At 40.0% G+C, this 17,094-nt stretch overlaps 1 protein-coding gene across 2 annotated transcripts in view; it reads right to left on the reverse strand.

Moving 5' to 3' along the window:
* doc2b (double C2-like domains, beta) overlaps positions 1 to 17,094 on the reverse strand; it is a 174,726-nt gene that overhangs the window by 82,772 nt on the left and 74,860 nt on the right. For both annotated transcript variants that reach the window (XM_005725413.1, XM_005725412.1), the window contains exon 2: positions 11,236 to 11,315. In XM_005725413.1, coding sequence (XP_005725470.1) covers positions 11,236 to 11,315 — 80 coding nt within the window. The remainder of the gene's footprint in view (positions 1 to 11,235; positions 11,316 to 17,094) is intronic.

Here is a 17,094-nt window from a genome sequence, read left to right on the forward strand (position 1 = left end):
AACTCTCCAAAAAGAGTTAAATTAACACTCTCTGGTGTGGACCCATATAGACACTTTAATAGTGTTGAAATCAAATCTGACAGTGTTAATTTGGACATGCTGGATTTGCTGTGTAGACCAACGCAAACACAGGGCTTAAATACACATAGGGAGCAATCAGGGAATGGGAGACAGTAGGGAAACACAGCTGGGACAAATCAGACCTAACTAAACAAGGGAAGCAAAACCAGACACCCTGTGTGCTGGACAGGGACTATCAAAATAAAACAGGAAACACAAAACAGGCACAGAGGCACGGACTTGACGCTGAACAAAAGGAACAGAAACCAAACTGAAGAACTAGAAATCACAGAGCAAAGAGCTAGAGCAAGAAATACAAAACTAAATAATAGACACACTTAAGTCACCGTCTGTAGACAAACAGGGTCTGGTGACCACTGGGTCACCTAACACTGAGTGCCTTTGACATAGTGGTTTAAATTGGCATCCCAATAATGAGAACAGGCTACATCTGTCCAGTTAATTATTCTCTATTTTTACTCCTTTTTATTGTAATTTTAGCGTATTTACATTTTAAAATGGTTCACAGAAACGCCAGGATAACATTATGTATAAGCTGAGATAATAGTTGTATCTCTAAAAAAGAAACAAAACACATAAATTTGTATTGCACAGGAGGAGGTCGGCTTAGACCTGGGAAAACAGTTGGGGAAACCCCGACTGACGATGCTTTCAGTATTTATTTATTCTCCACCACTGTTTCGAAACACACTTCAGTAACAAATTCCTTAATTTCCTAGATTTTTGTGGGGGTTTTTTTTGCAAGTGCAGGATTTGAAACAGGATTTAAATCTATGCTTTGACTACACTTCCTTGCTGAGTGAATTGGAGTGTTGTGAAATTTGTGATCCTCTGACTTTTCATCTAACTATGGATTTTGTTCGATGATGCGCTCAGACTCACTGTGTGTCTTTCTCATGCCTGGGAAAAGATGATCTCAAAAGATGATCCACACACACACACACACACACACACACACACACACACACACACACACACACACACCATATCCAAATACAGGCTAACTAAAAGAGTGGGCCCCAACACTGAAATTCAATCATACAAGAGATATGCCATCATTCCCCACTTTAATGTGTTAAAGTTGTCCACCTGATGCTCTGATTCCAAGGCGGCCGCTGTGTCTCCCTCCCTTTCATCTAGCCTGTTCGACCCTGCTCTGTGCAGGCTGAGACTTGTCTCTCCACTCTTCCTTCACACTTTACCTCTTTTCCCTTTATCTCTGACTTTTGGCTAACTGACTGTTTTCTAGTGTGAGAGAAACTGACTAGATGTAGATTGCTGACAAAGTAAACCATTCTCTGCAAATATTAAAGGGGGAATATACTACTGTTTCAAAACAAGAAAAATGAGGAAGTCTTACAGAAGTGCAAGCATGACTAGCGGTTCTTTAATATACAACAAAAGCAGGAGAAATATATTTTCTTTAAACCCTCAGTGCTTTCTAAACAATATGCATTTGCAATAACTTGCAATACCGCTCTGAGTGACTCGAGGAATATGATGTACCGTGAAAATAACACTGATGGCAAAGATTTGATAAAAGCAGTACAGCAACCCAGAGATGAAGCCAGCAGTGAAGAAAGCAAACAGCCCCTTTTGGCTATAGTAACCTTTCCATGAAAGCAGGTTTTCAAGAACTCTGGAAATCCAGTTCCTGCAGGAACCTACACATGCACTTTGCTTGGTTAAAAGGATGGGGACAAAATATTGCACTGAAGTTTGATTTGGTATGTGCAACATTCTTTCAGATGGCAAATTGGATGCTGCTATCTATATGAAGTCGAGAAGAATCTGCAGCAAATCTGAGGACAATCTGACCGGCATTTCCTACCATGTGCCAAATCTTCGGACAGATGGATAGACAAGCTGATAGACCGCCTGGTATGACGTGCTACTACAAGGACAAAAAGGAACAAAGGCGTTGATTCATTTTTAAACTCTGAACATGTGTGGCTCGTGTTGTGCTTTGCCCATGGGCCTGCAGATCATTCTAGCAGGCAACGAGGTGCAAGAACCTTTTAGATCTGAAAGAAATAACCCAGATCAACTGTGACTGTTACCTGCTAAGATAATAAATTGGAAAAGTCAGGTGTGAGTGGAAGCACTAAGGAGCAGTGATTGTGGATTCCAGCAGCCGTCCGGCCTGCTGTGTCTGAAGTCTGGGAGATCAAAAGCTGAAACAGCACTCAGTTTTCAGGTGCTAATAGATTGTTTCTCATATTCAGCGAAGCCGATCATCCATCATTCACGAGCTTTTCTGCAGATATTTGTAAGATTGTGAATTGACCTGTAATTTTTCTGCACTTATGAAGCTGAATAACAACAGAATGAAGGTAGAGGAGCAGTGACTGCATCTTTCCATAGATGGGCCTCCTGCAGGGAGGAGTTCCGTGGACAATTTTATGGTTGTATGGTGATGTGTTGGGGCATAACAATGTATAAGCATGACAGCAGGAGAACTGTGGTAGAATTACAATCATTCGAGGTGTGAGGAACTAAAGTGACAGTGTGTTACTCGCTGAGATTTGTAATAGCAAGGTAGGAATACACGGTTACATTATGTTTGCATCAGTAAAATCAAAGAGGTGAAGCTACTGTAGCAGATAGAGGTTCAAAAAGAATCTACAAGATGTACTATTTAAGTGGTTTTCTGTCATGTTTGCAATATTATTCAAATAACTTGTATGATTTACTAAGATTTCTGATAAAGTCTATTTGTGGCGAACCGAGAAAATTTTACATGTGGGGGCAAAGAAAGTGCAAGAGGTCAAGGCAGCGTAGAACATAGCTCTATCCATCATAATAGCCACAAAAACACTTTAAAACTATTTTTTATATAATTATTTCTTCTAAAAAAAATAAAGGCTATGAGAGACTTTTGGACAAACAAGCAATTAGTTTTTACAAGTATTCTAAGGACATAAAAGTTGAGGGGCCAGCTAAGGGGGCAGGGCTATATAGGAGGTGGGCAGTTGCCCTCCCTTGTCCCCCTGTAGAGCCACCCCTGATTTGATTACACAACTAATGCACTGTCACATACTTTTATTTAGCTTCTGTGCTTTTCCAGTACACAAAATAATGTTGTAAAATGTGATATGTTATAGAATAATTAAAGTTTCAGTTCAATTCAGTTTTATAGTGCCAATCTCCATTAGCAGTTGCCTTAAGGTGGTTTATATAGTAAAGTAAAGACCTTACAAAAATATAGAGAAACAGAGAAAACCCCAACAATCATATGACCCCTATGGGCAAGCACTTTAGCAAGAGTGGGAAGGAAACACTCATGAAACTGTGAAAGACAAATTATTTGTCTATTATTATGTTATATTATTATAAGTGCTCTCTTACCTGAGAGCAGTAAGAACTTAAAAAGATGTTTAAAATGGCACTTTTATAACATTACCGCATCTTATTTTAGGCAAAGTAGATGTACTAAAATGTTAATATAAATAAAAACGCCTGTTCTGAATTCTAAGTATAACATTACCCAGTCTGCCTCTGCTGGAACTAGTCAAACAATAGTGGTCAGATGTAGTCAGCATTAGAGAAAACAAGATACCAAGAACTTAGTAGGTACCCATATGAGTAGACGATTAATATGTTTATCCCAAGTATTTAAACAGAAACTGCTTTATCAGAAAGTTATATTAAATTACTGACATCTTCATGGGTCATTTATTTAAAATGTTAGAATTATATTTTGTTGATAGGACACAGTGATTTTATTAGTCAGAGTTAAAGCGGCGCTATCTCGGCAGCTGAACTAACTGCCATCTTCCATATGTAGTTTCTACAGCACCATTTGTAGTTTTTTTCATGGGCTTGCAGGCTTCCTTCTGTTTTTGTTCAGCATGTAAGGACCAGAACATTTGTAGGCGTATATTGGCCCCTTCAGTTCTGGTAGAATAGCTGCTTCAGTACTTATACTGCCTATGATGGTATGGTACCACAGAAAAACAATTCTTGTTGTGTCTTCAGAATATCGAATGGAACTGTGAGTATCAGTTCTGGTGACATCCTGTAGTCAGTGTTGTAGTATGATATATTTTAACCCAAATCAGTCTGTTTTACCAGAACTTACCATTCAACTGGATGCTTAAATGTAACCAAGCAGTGTCTGAAAACGAAAGCAGTAATAAAAACATCTCGACATCTGAAAACAGATTTGTTCTGTATACATCCTCACTACAGGAGGTAGAGTTGCAAATATGGATGGAAACAGTCACATATTTTGGGTGGGCACTGACTTTCTACCTCTTCTACTGTTTAGGCTGTCGACGTGTTGGTATGAACTTCTTCTGAGGAGGAAATTTACAATCTCAAATACCAAAGTAAGACACAAAAATTGCACATTTCCTTTGTGGCTTTAAAAGTAGTGACCTTACTGAGCTTTATCAGTATCAACTAGCTGTAAAACAAAGAGCATCTCTATTGATGGCCAAGGTCTCGGAGATGAAAACTGAGTCATTCTGTGCCATTTGCTAAAGTCTCACCAGGGGTGATGGAAATGAAACACTCCAAAGAAAGAGATTTAGAGAACTTATTTGTCAGTACTTGAGTCATCGTGATGCCACACATTCTGACTGCTTCAGCCAACAACCATGTAGAGGAAGAGCTCCCAGCTCTGAGCTATTTTTGTCTTTCTGGCCATCTACATGTATGCACTCTCTTATAATGCATTAAAGCCCAAGGAGGCTAAATTAATTTATTTCTCTCAAGTGAGATAATGGATGTGTTCTGATGTACTTGGCTTAGTAAGCTTCCTGAGATGCTGGTTCTGCTGAGGGAAGGAAAGGAGAGAAGTTAACGATGTAAGACCTAAAACTTAATAGCTTCTTTCACAAATGTTAAAGCCTGATCCTGTAATGTTGTAGCCCACCACTGCACTGATAATGTACAGTAATGGTGAACTCCCGTCAGATCAGGCGATAACCTTTTTAGTGAATCTCCCACGAGTCACGTTTTTTAATTACCTTTGCATCTGCAAGCTGCTTTGCAACCCATCACAACCCCAGCTCCTTCATGTTGTGTTGTGTACTCGCTGATTCGTGTACTGGCTGTTGTCACTGACAAATGCTACTGTAGCATTTAGCTTGCTTCAGTACACTTCTCATGCTGTTTACACACATATCTTCCCCTGTTTCCTCAAACTCAAGTATATTGCTTCCACCTTGTACCAAGTTGGACTTCTCATGAGCCATATAAGGAATCCACTATGTATTGTTTTTACCTCAAAAACAGGATTTGCAGCACTTACAATGCAAAACTCCTTGAGGATGGGACAAAAGGTTAAGTTATTGTGTTGTCACATTATAAAAAACGTGAAAAATGAGCAAAACATTTTAATAAAGCCTACTAACACCCCTGATAAATATACAGTTATGGAATGGCTATCATATACTTACATAAACCTTAATGAGGAACTGATCAATATAACATTACACAATCCAGTCCCATAAAATAATTATTTCCCCGCCCTTTAGCTCCTGGCTGTTGACATTTATGTCTGCAAAAATGACCCAAAATAAATCTTTAACAGTTCCACAACTCAAAGGCCAAACTGGTGTATGAATATGTTTTCTACAATGGCTGTGTCTTATTCGAGAGACTATGGTCGTCACCCTGCACTGCACAAACCTAAATCCAAAATTTCACTGTAGCAAGCATGTTAGTTTTTCCACCCCTTCTCCCAAAGACCCAATCACCAGCTTAACCTGCAGTAATACAAGCCAATCATGCTGTCTCAGCCATTAAAGAAGCTTTAATGTTAGCTGTGTCCCAAAACCTAGGCCGCATCCATCCAAGGACGCTGCCCTCGCAGTCTATATGGGCGGGGTCCTTCGAAGACCAAGAAGGGTGGAAGTGAGCGGCTGTAAAATTGGACAGTCTAGCCTTCAGATTTGTGTCACCAGGTGTCTCGGTGGAGTTTAATAAACTCAGCCGTCTGCTCCTTGCCATCTAAAATATAACAGGACACCGGCGTAAAGTCTCGACCATCTCACACTTCTGTTTAATCGGTTTTCTGTTCAACATTTATTCAGCTGTGTGAAAACTATAACTTTAATCTCAGCCAAACCGATTTACTGAGGAACAAATAAAACACTGAAAAAAGCCAAACAATAACATTTGTAATTATCTAAGTGGCTTATATATCATGTTTAACCTGAGTAGCAAAAGACTGCGGGGGGTCTGAAAATGACGTCCCGGGAGTCCCGTGTTCTCGCCGGCTATAGTGAGCCTTGACCATCCAGACGTCTCTGAAAACGTCGGAGCGCTATTGCAATTATGTGATCTCTTGATAAATGGAGCAGATAAAACTAAGTAGCTGCCGCCATTATTGGAAACTGGAATTGGCTGGGCCACGCTATGAATTTTGGGATAGGTTGGGCCAAGAAGGATACACCCGGCCCATCCTTCAAATCCGGGGAAATGAAGGACGCATTTGTCGGCCGCATTTGGAGCAGCCTTCGAATTTGGACAGCCTTCGTCGCCTGGCTGTGATGTAATCGGCCTTTAATAGCGGCCTACCAACGATGCGGCCTAGGAATTGGGACACAGCTGTTGTGTAGCTTTGCTCATGCATAGGAAAGGTTAAACCTGCAGTGGGTTAGAGGTTTGATGCTTTGCTGATGACGTGAAAGTTACCTTGTGAAAACCTTGTAAAACTTCCAGTTCAGTGTAAGAAATTTGACAAATATATCCATAACTGATGGCCAACAGTACAAAGAAGTCTAACATATGGTTGACAGTAGATGAATTTCCCTCGTTTAGAAGGGCTACAGGTCTTTATAAAATCAATAACCAACCAATAACAGCCCAGAGAGTCATCATTGCTTCTTGCTATAACGTCTGTTTCTATACCTGGAACTTAATGGAAATACTATTTGAAGTCAGCACATCTCTGGTTTGAGTAAGTGCTAGTTTCCCTCCCCTTTTGCTTAGTGACATGCCTGCCACATGGAAATTAAGTTCACTTCAACATGATAGAAATCAGAAAGGTGAACTCACACATGGTTTTATTAACAGTCTGAAGATTCAAGACGTAATGCCAAAAGATCAGTGTTTTTTTTTTCTTCAATGGTATAAAAAAAGAGAGAAAAAGGTTTTTAATCACAGTAATTTTGCCTTGTAAAAGTAGCTTTCATAAAGGTAATCCTATCAAATAGGTCTGGCTCTCTTCTTGTTGACATGTCACGGCGAGAATTTAATTAAATGTTAATAAGAGAGAGTCTGTAGGCTTTTGTGTCCTATTACCTTCATACTTATTGCTTGGTTCAGAGCCTTTCAGTTCCACTTACAAATTAAAAGTAGATTACTATGTGTAGCGGCCAAGAAACCCACAGACCTCTTATATTATGTGTACAGTTTAACTGAAAACGGCTCTGCAACAGCCTCTATAAGCATTAATGAGTCAATTAATTAGTAAAAAAAGGAACTTCACACTGCGTGATAACTTGTTTCTGTGCAGTGGAGGTACAGTGGATAACTCATTCATCCTTTTTGAGTCCCAGAAAGCAAGTGACTGAAGATGATATATTATCTTGATTATTCTATCACATTGCTTTGTGATAGAAGCGTGAGGAGATAGAAAAAAATGCCAAGGGAATGATTAGTGACTTAGTGGATGGGAAATTATGCAGATAGAGTTTTGTTGCTTTTGTGCTGGGTAAGTGAATAATATCTTAAAATGCTGTTGGAAGGTTTCCGTCTGCTGATTGAGCTGCAGGGCGAGGCCTCTCTAATCAAAAAAGCTATGAGGAGCTATGAAGACAGCACAGACAGTGCAGGGTTCAAATCCGCCAGCCTGCCGGGGCTTTTCCGTGCAGAGCTTCCTTGTTCTCCCTGTGCCTGCATGGGTAACACAGCTTCCTCTCACAGTCAAAGACACGCATGCTAGATTAACTGGTATTTCTAAATTGACTGAAGGTGTGAGTGTGTGACACTATGACAGCTGGGATGAGCTCTAGCCCTTCCCCTGCTACTCTGAGTTGGATAGAATTACAACAATTTCAGAGAACAAATTTCTGGAACAAAGCCCTGCTGATAAGGCCTGCTTTGAAACTGTGGCTGCTTTGGCTGCAAAAGACTTCTGGTCCTGTCAAAGTCTAAAGGAAAACGGCTCTTGAACTTGACTTTGACTTCCATAAGCACTTTCATGATGAGTTCATGGACTCAGTCACTCGGTTTGGATTGCACTGAATAAAATCCAGCCAATTTTGTAAATTCTGCTTAATTCTGTGTTTGGGAAAGGAGGTTTATCAAGTTTATCTCCACTGGTTAATGACCATAGATAATATAAAATATGGATGCAGCTACTGTGAGCTCACCCATTGGTTTCTGATGTCTCATTCTTAAGCCTCGGGCGACAAAGAAGGGATGGTCTGACTGTGAAACCACATGCCAATTGGCTAACAGCTTGTAGTTTGCCAAATTAAATTTGAGGATATAATTTGAAGCTGATAAAAATCCAGAGAATGTACCACTCTCTTTAAAACTAAGTGAGAATCCTTTAGAAATGCCTCTGTAGTGCACAGTTTTACAGTTCGACTCTACAGTACTGATCTTTTATGCGCATCAGGTTCTTTGGCTCTACTTCAGCCTCCTTTGTTTTCCTCTCTTGAGAGGTTCAATGTGATTAAGAGTAGTTGAGCAGGTAGAGCCCTTCTGAATTTTCTACATTTGAGCTGTTCCTCTATAAAAGCTTTTTTATACCAGTTAAATTCAGATCTTTTGCCATGTTAGAATAATTATCTTTTCAGCAGCCTTTTCCACTTTCTTCAACCTGTTTTGTTTGTTTGTGTCATGTTGTCAGGTGACCTTTTGTCAGCTTCGGCAATGAATGGCATTTATTTTTCTGACCAAATGCCAGCTCGTCTGTGATAATAGGCACTGTCACGTGCGCCGTCACGGCTGCACAGAAAGAAAAAAAAACCCTGTGCCTGCTGCACTCTGCCTCTTTAGCCGCCAACATCAATCCACAGAAGTTTAAGAAAGTTTCCCAGTGTTGATTTTGTATGAATCTCCTAATCTTCAATAAGCCACAATCCATAACATCTCATTAGACAAATCCTCAATTGAGGCTGAAGCTGAAGTTGCTATTGAAGCTTGAAGCTTTGGCAGAAAACCCAACAAAACAATCTATGGTTAGAAGGATCAGTAAGGGGTTTAGAAAACAAATTAAATCATGGAAATTGCTATATACACTATTCAAGGGAGAAAAATCGTTTCCTCTGCTTGGCTGGTCGGCAGCTGAAGCCTAGGAGCCGAGCGGTATAGAAAATAAACACCATAAATCAAGATGGCCTGATGCCCACTCTGCTGTCCAACACTCCCGCCAAGACAGGCTCCTCTGATGCCCACTTTCCTCCATACCAGCTATTCACACAGACAGATAGGAAGAGTTATAGCTGCTGACGGCAGCCATGGCTGTCAAAACCATCACTTCATCACAACAACCACAAGCAAGGGATCGAGCGAGGACGACACCTCTTCGCTCAACCTTTATACATCAGATAAAAATGGTGCTTTTATTAAAAATGAGATATGGTTTATCTCAGTATGCTATGTTTGGTAATTATGTAGTTATTGAAAAATTTATCAATGCCACTGCGGCGGTCCCTGCAAGCATTTGCACAGCATTCTTACAGCTACAACATTAATATACAAGAAAATACAAGGCTATAGAGATACACGATATAACGATTTTTTAGGGATGTGTAAAATATAATCAAATTTTGTAATTAAGAACAAAAATAGGAAAAGCTGCGTTTTTTTTATCGATCATTTGGAAAATCTGCAGGAAGAGTTGAGCTGAATTGACAGAAGCTCAATGGAAAGACACAGGAGTTAATTAGTGAGAAAAGCAGTGTTTAAGAAACTTCCAACAATTGAGAGACAAGTATGATCAACTCCTGAAGGTATGCCCTGAATTTATCAGGAAAACAGCTGGATGTGGAAGGTAAAACCTGCATTCCCAGCAAACAGAAAGAAAATGAGATGAGAAAAACGGGAGCACCTCAGAAAACAAAGGATTTACAGTGCAGTATATAAAAATTTACCCAGGAATAGGAGGAAATAAAAAGTAAAGGTCTGCTCTAATATTAGCATTTTTTAATATGTTGGGGTTTTTTAACACTAAAGGCCACCAAGGGCGAAAATACTACTTCGTGCCCTCGAAATACTTATTTGTGGCCACGAAATACTATTTCGAGGGCACAAAATAGGTATAACGTGCGCACGAAATGCTAATTTGTGTGCACGAATTGGGTATAACGTGGCACACAAATTACGCATTTGTGGCAACGAAATACATAACGTGTGCACACCATATTGATACAATTCCTGGACAGCTGCGTAGAGACATAAGCATAAGAGACGGTATGATTGAGTTTTATTTTAGACGTAAGTACGACCTGGATGCCGGGATAGATTTTATTGTCAACCAACTGCAAGGGCCTGGGAAGGATCACGGTTATCAGTCAAGTGTTTCGTGCCCACAAATTAGCATTTCGTGCGCACCTTATACCTATTTCGTGCCCTCGAAATAGTATTTTGTGGTCACAATTTATTTATTTTTTGGACCATGTCATCAGAGGGGCTCCGTAGGTTTGATCTCCACCAATAACAAACGGACTGAATGGACTCTTTAGCTGCCTAAATCCCCATTAATCAACTGAATAGTAGCAAATTACTTCAGAAAAAAAAAAGAAGAAGACATTTATTGGCGTGGTACCATTTATGATCTGGTTTTTAGCAATATGCTTTAGAAATATTTCTGGGATAAAAATAGTTGTAAGTATCTCTTTCACTTTTTTTAACAGTGGGATGTGTTAAGTTGCTATTCCACAGCCTTTTTGCCAGTATGTGTAGGTTGACACGAGAGGCGGCTTCTTCAAAAATATTTAACTCGACAGTTATCTTACCGAACCTGAGAAAATACTGAAAACACGTCAGCTGGTTTGTATCGATCTGCCCTTTATAACCTCGTTAGAAAGTAGTGACAGATGGCTGCGCAGTGAATCATCTGTTCATCTAAATATAAACCAAATGCAAGGCAAACACCAACAAAGCAGAGACGCTCGACTGCGAGTGTGCATGCAAAGACTGCAAAATCTTGTAATCGTCATCATCATCAGCATCATCTTGGTAGCTCACCTTGGCTTTGTTAATGGTGCAGTGCAGTGCATTGTTCTCCTGGTCATACAGCAAACTGAATTCCAAGGTTCCCAGTGTAGCTGTAAAGACAGAGAAAGAAGCAGGAAATTAGTCTTAATGGCACATAAACAGAGTTGCCGGGGGAGAGAAGACATTCAGCTTTGCTTTTATTTGATCATTACGAAGAAAAGAACGCATTTCAGCCACTAATTTCTTCTTCCACATGTAACTGTAAGAAGCAACACAGAAGTAAACATAAAAGAAAGCAGCATGAATTTGAGGGGGATCCAGTTATGTACTCAGGGCCACGCCTTAATCTTTTAGATTTCATAATCCCAATTTAGTTTTTAGAATTTAGAACTGAGGATAAACTCTGGGCTAGCATCGTTTTACTACCATCCAATGTGGTCCAACCTGTTGCTCTTAATAGAGCAAAAACTCATATCCTGCTGACCCGTGAGTGTACTCTTCACAAGTTGACCACATTGTAAGAAAGTGAAGAGGAAGGGTGAGAAAATATGTGTTTAATTAGAGAAAGTGGAGCAGAAAGCTGCCAAGTGCAGAAAGCTAAAAAACAACATCTCTTCTTTGCAGGTGGGCAGCTCAAGTGTAAAGAAACAAAAATGCGAAAATCAGCGTGCGTATTTCAGTTGACGTCTCGGATAAAATGGGCTTTCTGGGTGAAGCAGATTTGAGGCGTAACCGTCTCCATTTTCATTATCAGTTTTACTCCTGCTCTTTGTTCTGCTTTTCCCTGCTTCTGTTTTTCTGCGTAGCACTCACTAGAGGACGGACTTCACTGTGTGAGATTTTTCTTCTGTATTTTTTCCCCCATTGCGTTATCGTCATGTAACTTCATCCCAGCCTGTATATTCTATCCTTCCTGCTGCACTTATCTGCATGTAAAAAATGTGGCCTGGCCGCCTGCCTGCATATGACCTGCATATGACCTGCATATTTGATAAAGAATTTGGATTTGGAACCTCACCCTGGTCTCCTTTGTCTTGCGTTTGACTCTCCCTCCTTTTAAAGCCATTACAATTAGTACCTACCATTAGGGCAAGGCTGCTGCTGCTGCTTCTGAGTAGTGAATTGGAACAATTTATTGCATGATCTCATCCTTTGTCCTTTCAAAATGCCAGGTGAAAAGGGACTCCCATTTCCTGGATTGATCAAATGTTGATAGAATAAAATAAATAAATAAAAGAAACGTGAAAAGATGTGTGTGGGTTTCAAAAGACCTCACACACTCTAAATGATTGAGCAGTTCGTAAGGAATAAATTCAGTCACACTTTGATATTTATGAGCAGGGAACATTAGTTTCATGGTTTTGCAATTGTACTTTTAAGTATTACCACCTCCCCCACACTTTACCTCCTCTTACAAACTCGTGCTATGTGGGAAGAAACACAAGCCGGCTTTTCTAGAATGATTTTATATCCACGGATGGACGCACTGAACCGCAATATCGCAACTGCAGTGAGAGGGATAAGGAGTTTTGTATCGGCATTGTTGGGCTCAGCCAATAACATCTTGATTAAAGAACTGTAATGTCCTTATCACAACCACCGCCAGTCAGCAGCGGGACATTGGAAAAACAGCATTCTGGGATTTTAGACAGAAAAATTTAACTTTTGTTTAACCATTTGTGTTCACTGTTGATTTTTTTTTTCACTACATCATAAACTGTGGATGATTTTTTATTTACCCAAAACTGTATGATTATGTTTACACAATAATATCAGATAAATGAAAAGAAAAAAAAATCCACACTGTGTCTGAATGTGGATACTTTCAGCACACTTCCATGTGGTACAGTATCCACTCCATTGCATGGTTTGTGAGCTTGACAGGGTAGTGCTGTCAAACCGAACACACCAGAAATGACAACAGCAACACCTGATTCTCAGCTACCACATGGAAACACACTTATTTATCCAAATATTTAACCAGAGTTTAAGAATGAAAACATAAAAGTGAGAAAAGTTGTGTAAAACAACTCAAATAAAACTATGCAGAACTCTGCTGAAGAATAAAAGTGGCTAATGCTGGAGACGTCCACATGTGAAAGGGCACTTTGTTCCACCGTCTCGGAGCAGCAACTGCAAACGCCCGATCTCCTCTGGGCCTCAGGACAGCTAGGAGCGTTCGCTCAACAGACCTCAGGGATATAGAGGAAGTGTGCAAACTTAAATGATCAGAGAGTTTAAAAAGGTGCCAACACATGCCATGCATATATAATCTCACTTGCATGTGCCTTTTAATAACCGTGCTGAAGTGTTTTTGGACCAGCTGCAGTCGGCTAAACAGAGACAAACCGACACCTGAAGCAAACTATTGCAATAATCAACTCGAGATGACATAAAAACATCATCTGCTCTCTCAAAGTCTCTGAAACAGAGGAATAGCTTCCCTTTTGTGAGATAAAAGCAGCTAGTTTTAACGACAGCATTAATGTGTTTGTCAAAACTTATTTTGTTCCTCATCCTTAATCCTGGTACAGTATATTTAGGTAAGGTTCACTGGTGTATTTGGTAGAATTATATGAGTTCTAGTTAAATATAAGGGTAGGCTAGACCTTCAAGCCTGAAAAAACATAAAGAAATTATACTTCGTTAATTGGCTTGACGGGTATTTCAAGCTTCACTATTCACCCACAGAGACATACCTCCAGTTAGTTACAGTATTTATCAGCAGTTCATAACATTTTTATGTGGTTGCAATAGTGCAACAGCTATTTACTGTAAAAGATATGAGAAGAAATGAAAATTAATGGCAACTATTATGGTTCTCTTAGCTTTCTGTCGCATGTATATAATGGTAGATGGCCTGTATTTGTATAGCGCTTTACTAGTCCCTAAGGACCCCAAAGCGCTTTACACAATCATCCACACATTCACACACTGGTGATGGCAGCTACATTATAGCCACAGCCACCCTGGGGCGCACTGACAGAGGCGAGGCTGCCGAACACTGGCGCCACTGGGCCCTCTGACCACCACCAGTAGACAACGGGTGAAGTGTCTTGCCCAAGGACACAACGACCGAGACTGTCCAAGCCGGGGCTCGAACCGGCAACCTTCCGATTACAAGGCGAACTCCCAACTCTTGAGCCACGATCGCAATTGCGACGTTGCGTGCTAACGTTAAATGTAACCAGCATGCCAAATAATGAAGTTAGTGTAATCCACGCTGCAGAGTGCTCTAAATTCTCAAGTTCATTTTTTTTTTCCAAAAAAGTATCAGCAATATATGATGTCAGAGAGCAGATATCACTAATATGGTCAATACTAGCTGTGAGGGGCAGCCAATCAGAGGAAAGCTGGTTTAAAGAAAGAGAAGCTAAAATGGCTTGATTCAAAGGCCGACTGTAGGATAAATAAAGACTACTATTAATTCTGAATTATGTAAAACTATTCCTGTAGAGGCCAAGAATAAAATGAAAGAGTTGGAAATGAGCCTTTTATTTTAAACCTGTTTACAGAATTTCATTTCTTCATATTTCTCAAATGAAGCTCGACTAAGCTGATAAGATGCAGGATGCTTTCCCTTTTTTAAACCAGCGGACAACATGGCTAGGATTGCTATCAACATTATTACCCCTTAAGAGATTTTGCTATCAATAGCTGGTTAGTTTCCAAAGCATTAAATACAACGAGTTAGGAATTAAGTTCCAGTTTGTGATAAGAGCACTCTCCTAAAGGGCAGAGAATCAATGCTGCTCCAGAGAAAGCTGAGCTCATCAGCAGTGACTGAGCCTCTTTACCGCCTCCCACCCCAACACACACAAAGATGAAGGCATTTAGCTTCCTTTTAGTTTACCGACATGATTAATGGGGATTGTTCTACAATCACTGTGTACAGTCATTGTTGCTTTGCGATGCCAAACTGCAAAACTGCCCACTGAAGCTTCGACTTGTGTCCACGACGTCCTGGAAAATATCAGCCGATGTGCAAACATTAGAGGATTCACCAAATTAATGTCGCAGAGCTGAGCTAAATACGCAGTCAGTTTGTGCTTTCCTTTTACCTTAACTGTCAAACAGTCAACGTTTGTCATGTACTTTGAAAATTTAAGTGATGCCATTTTGTAGCTTGAAAACGATGCAGCTGCAGTGATTTTAAACTAAATATTTTTTCATGCGCATACATTTTCTCAATTGAGTCAGGCTGTAACCTCCCTGTTTTTATCAATCCAAGCACTGATTTGTCAGATTGTTTCATTACATGGAGAAACATTCAGACACTGAAGGGACATCGGATGTACTTTTAATGCTGAAAAAGTCCTGGACACAATGTTTTTTTTTTATCTAAGAAGATTAAAATTTATGGTTCTTCCCAAATATTAGTGTCACAATATACACTCATCATACAACATATTACTTATTTGCACCATGGGTTGGTTTGAATATTTCAGAAACTGCTGATCTTCTGGAATTTTCCTAAACAACCACTGCACAAGAGAAAGCACCCAGTGATCCACCTTTCTGGGTGACAGTGTCTTGGTGATGTCAGAGATGAGCTACAGCAGCAGACGAACACACTGGGTACCACTCCAGTCAATTAAGAAGAGGAAATTGCAGCTACCATTCATCACAACTAGAAAACAGACTAGAAAACCATTGCCTGGTCTGACGAGACTCAGTTTCTGCTGTAACATTGGAATGGACCCATCAGGAATCGGCTTAAACAACATGAAAGCATCTAATGTCTCATGTTGTCGGACATATTTTCTTAGCACATTTTGGACATCTTTATACCAGCTGAGCATTTTTCCAATGCCAGAGCCTCTCTGAGTATTGGCGATGACTGTGTCCATCCCTTCATCTGATTGCTGCTTCCAGCAGGTTAACACTGCATGTCAGCAAAGCTCAAATCATCTTAAACGGCTTTCTTTATGACACCGGGCTACACAGTATTATGAATTACGTCTTCAGTATCAATGAACTCGTCGTCAGTCACCAGATTTCAAATCAGCAGCAACTGTGTGATGCTGTCATGACCGATGAATGGTTCCAGAACATTTCTGAATCTATGCCAGAAAGAATTAAAGCTGATCTGAACGGAAAAACGGGCCCAACCTGGTATTAGCATGGCCGGTAAGTGCGCATCGCGACATTATTGACAATAAAAACAACATTTCAAAAACTGAAATATTGCAAGTTAAAATAAATAACCAAGTCCCAGTTTAATTTAACTATTCATTTATATCCTGGTTCGATCCCAGCAGGAGACACGAATCCCTTTGGGGTTGTGTCAGGAAGGGCATCTGATGTAAAATGTGCCAACTCAAACACGCTGAGCTACCCACTGTGACGACCCTTTGTGAATAAGCAAGCACCCAAAAGTAGCTTCATTTATTTAAAAAAAACAAACAAACCAAAAAAGCCACACAGAGAAAAAAATGTTTCAAAAAAAAGAACACCAGCATGCATTTTTGGACATTTTTTCTAGATATCGCAATATCAACATCATCGTGAAATCTTCTATGAGTAGTGAAAATCGAGTAGTGTTACGGCCTTGTTTCCAAACATTTGTGTCATGACTTTAACAAGACTTAACACTTTGAAAATTCCTTCATTTAGTTATTGTAAAGTGCAATAATAGATAGATTTGACAAAAAGTACACGAAGGCACTTTCTGATGTGTTCAAATTAAGTGTCAGCACAGTGGTCTGTTCAGGCCTTTGTCATGGTGTTGCAACAGCCATGAAGACCAACAAATTCTTGCAGCTCAAAGCACACACGGATCTCACTGTTTTTAGAGTAAGTCAAGTAGTTTTTACCAGAGTTACAAAAATTTTGTTTTGGTTGGCTGGCTGGCTGGCTGGCTGGCTGGTTGGTTGGCTGGCTGGTTGG

Source organism: Pundamilia nyererei, unplaced genomic scaffold, assembly GCF_000239375.1.
Source record: "Pundamilia nyererei isolate P.nyererei 1_Seehausen unplaced genomic scaffold, PunNye1.0 scaffold00015, whole genome shotgun sequence".
In the NCBI taxonomy this organism is placed as follows: domain Eukaryota; kingdom Metazoa; phylum Chordata; class Actinopteri; order Cichliformes; family Cichlidae; genus Pundamilia; species Pundamilia nyererei.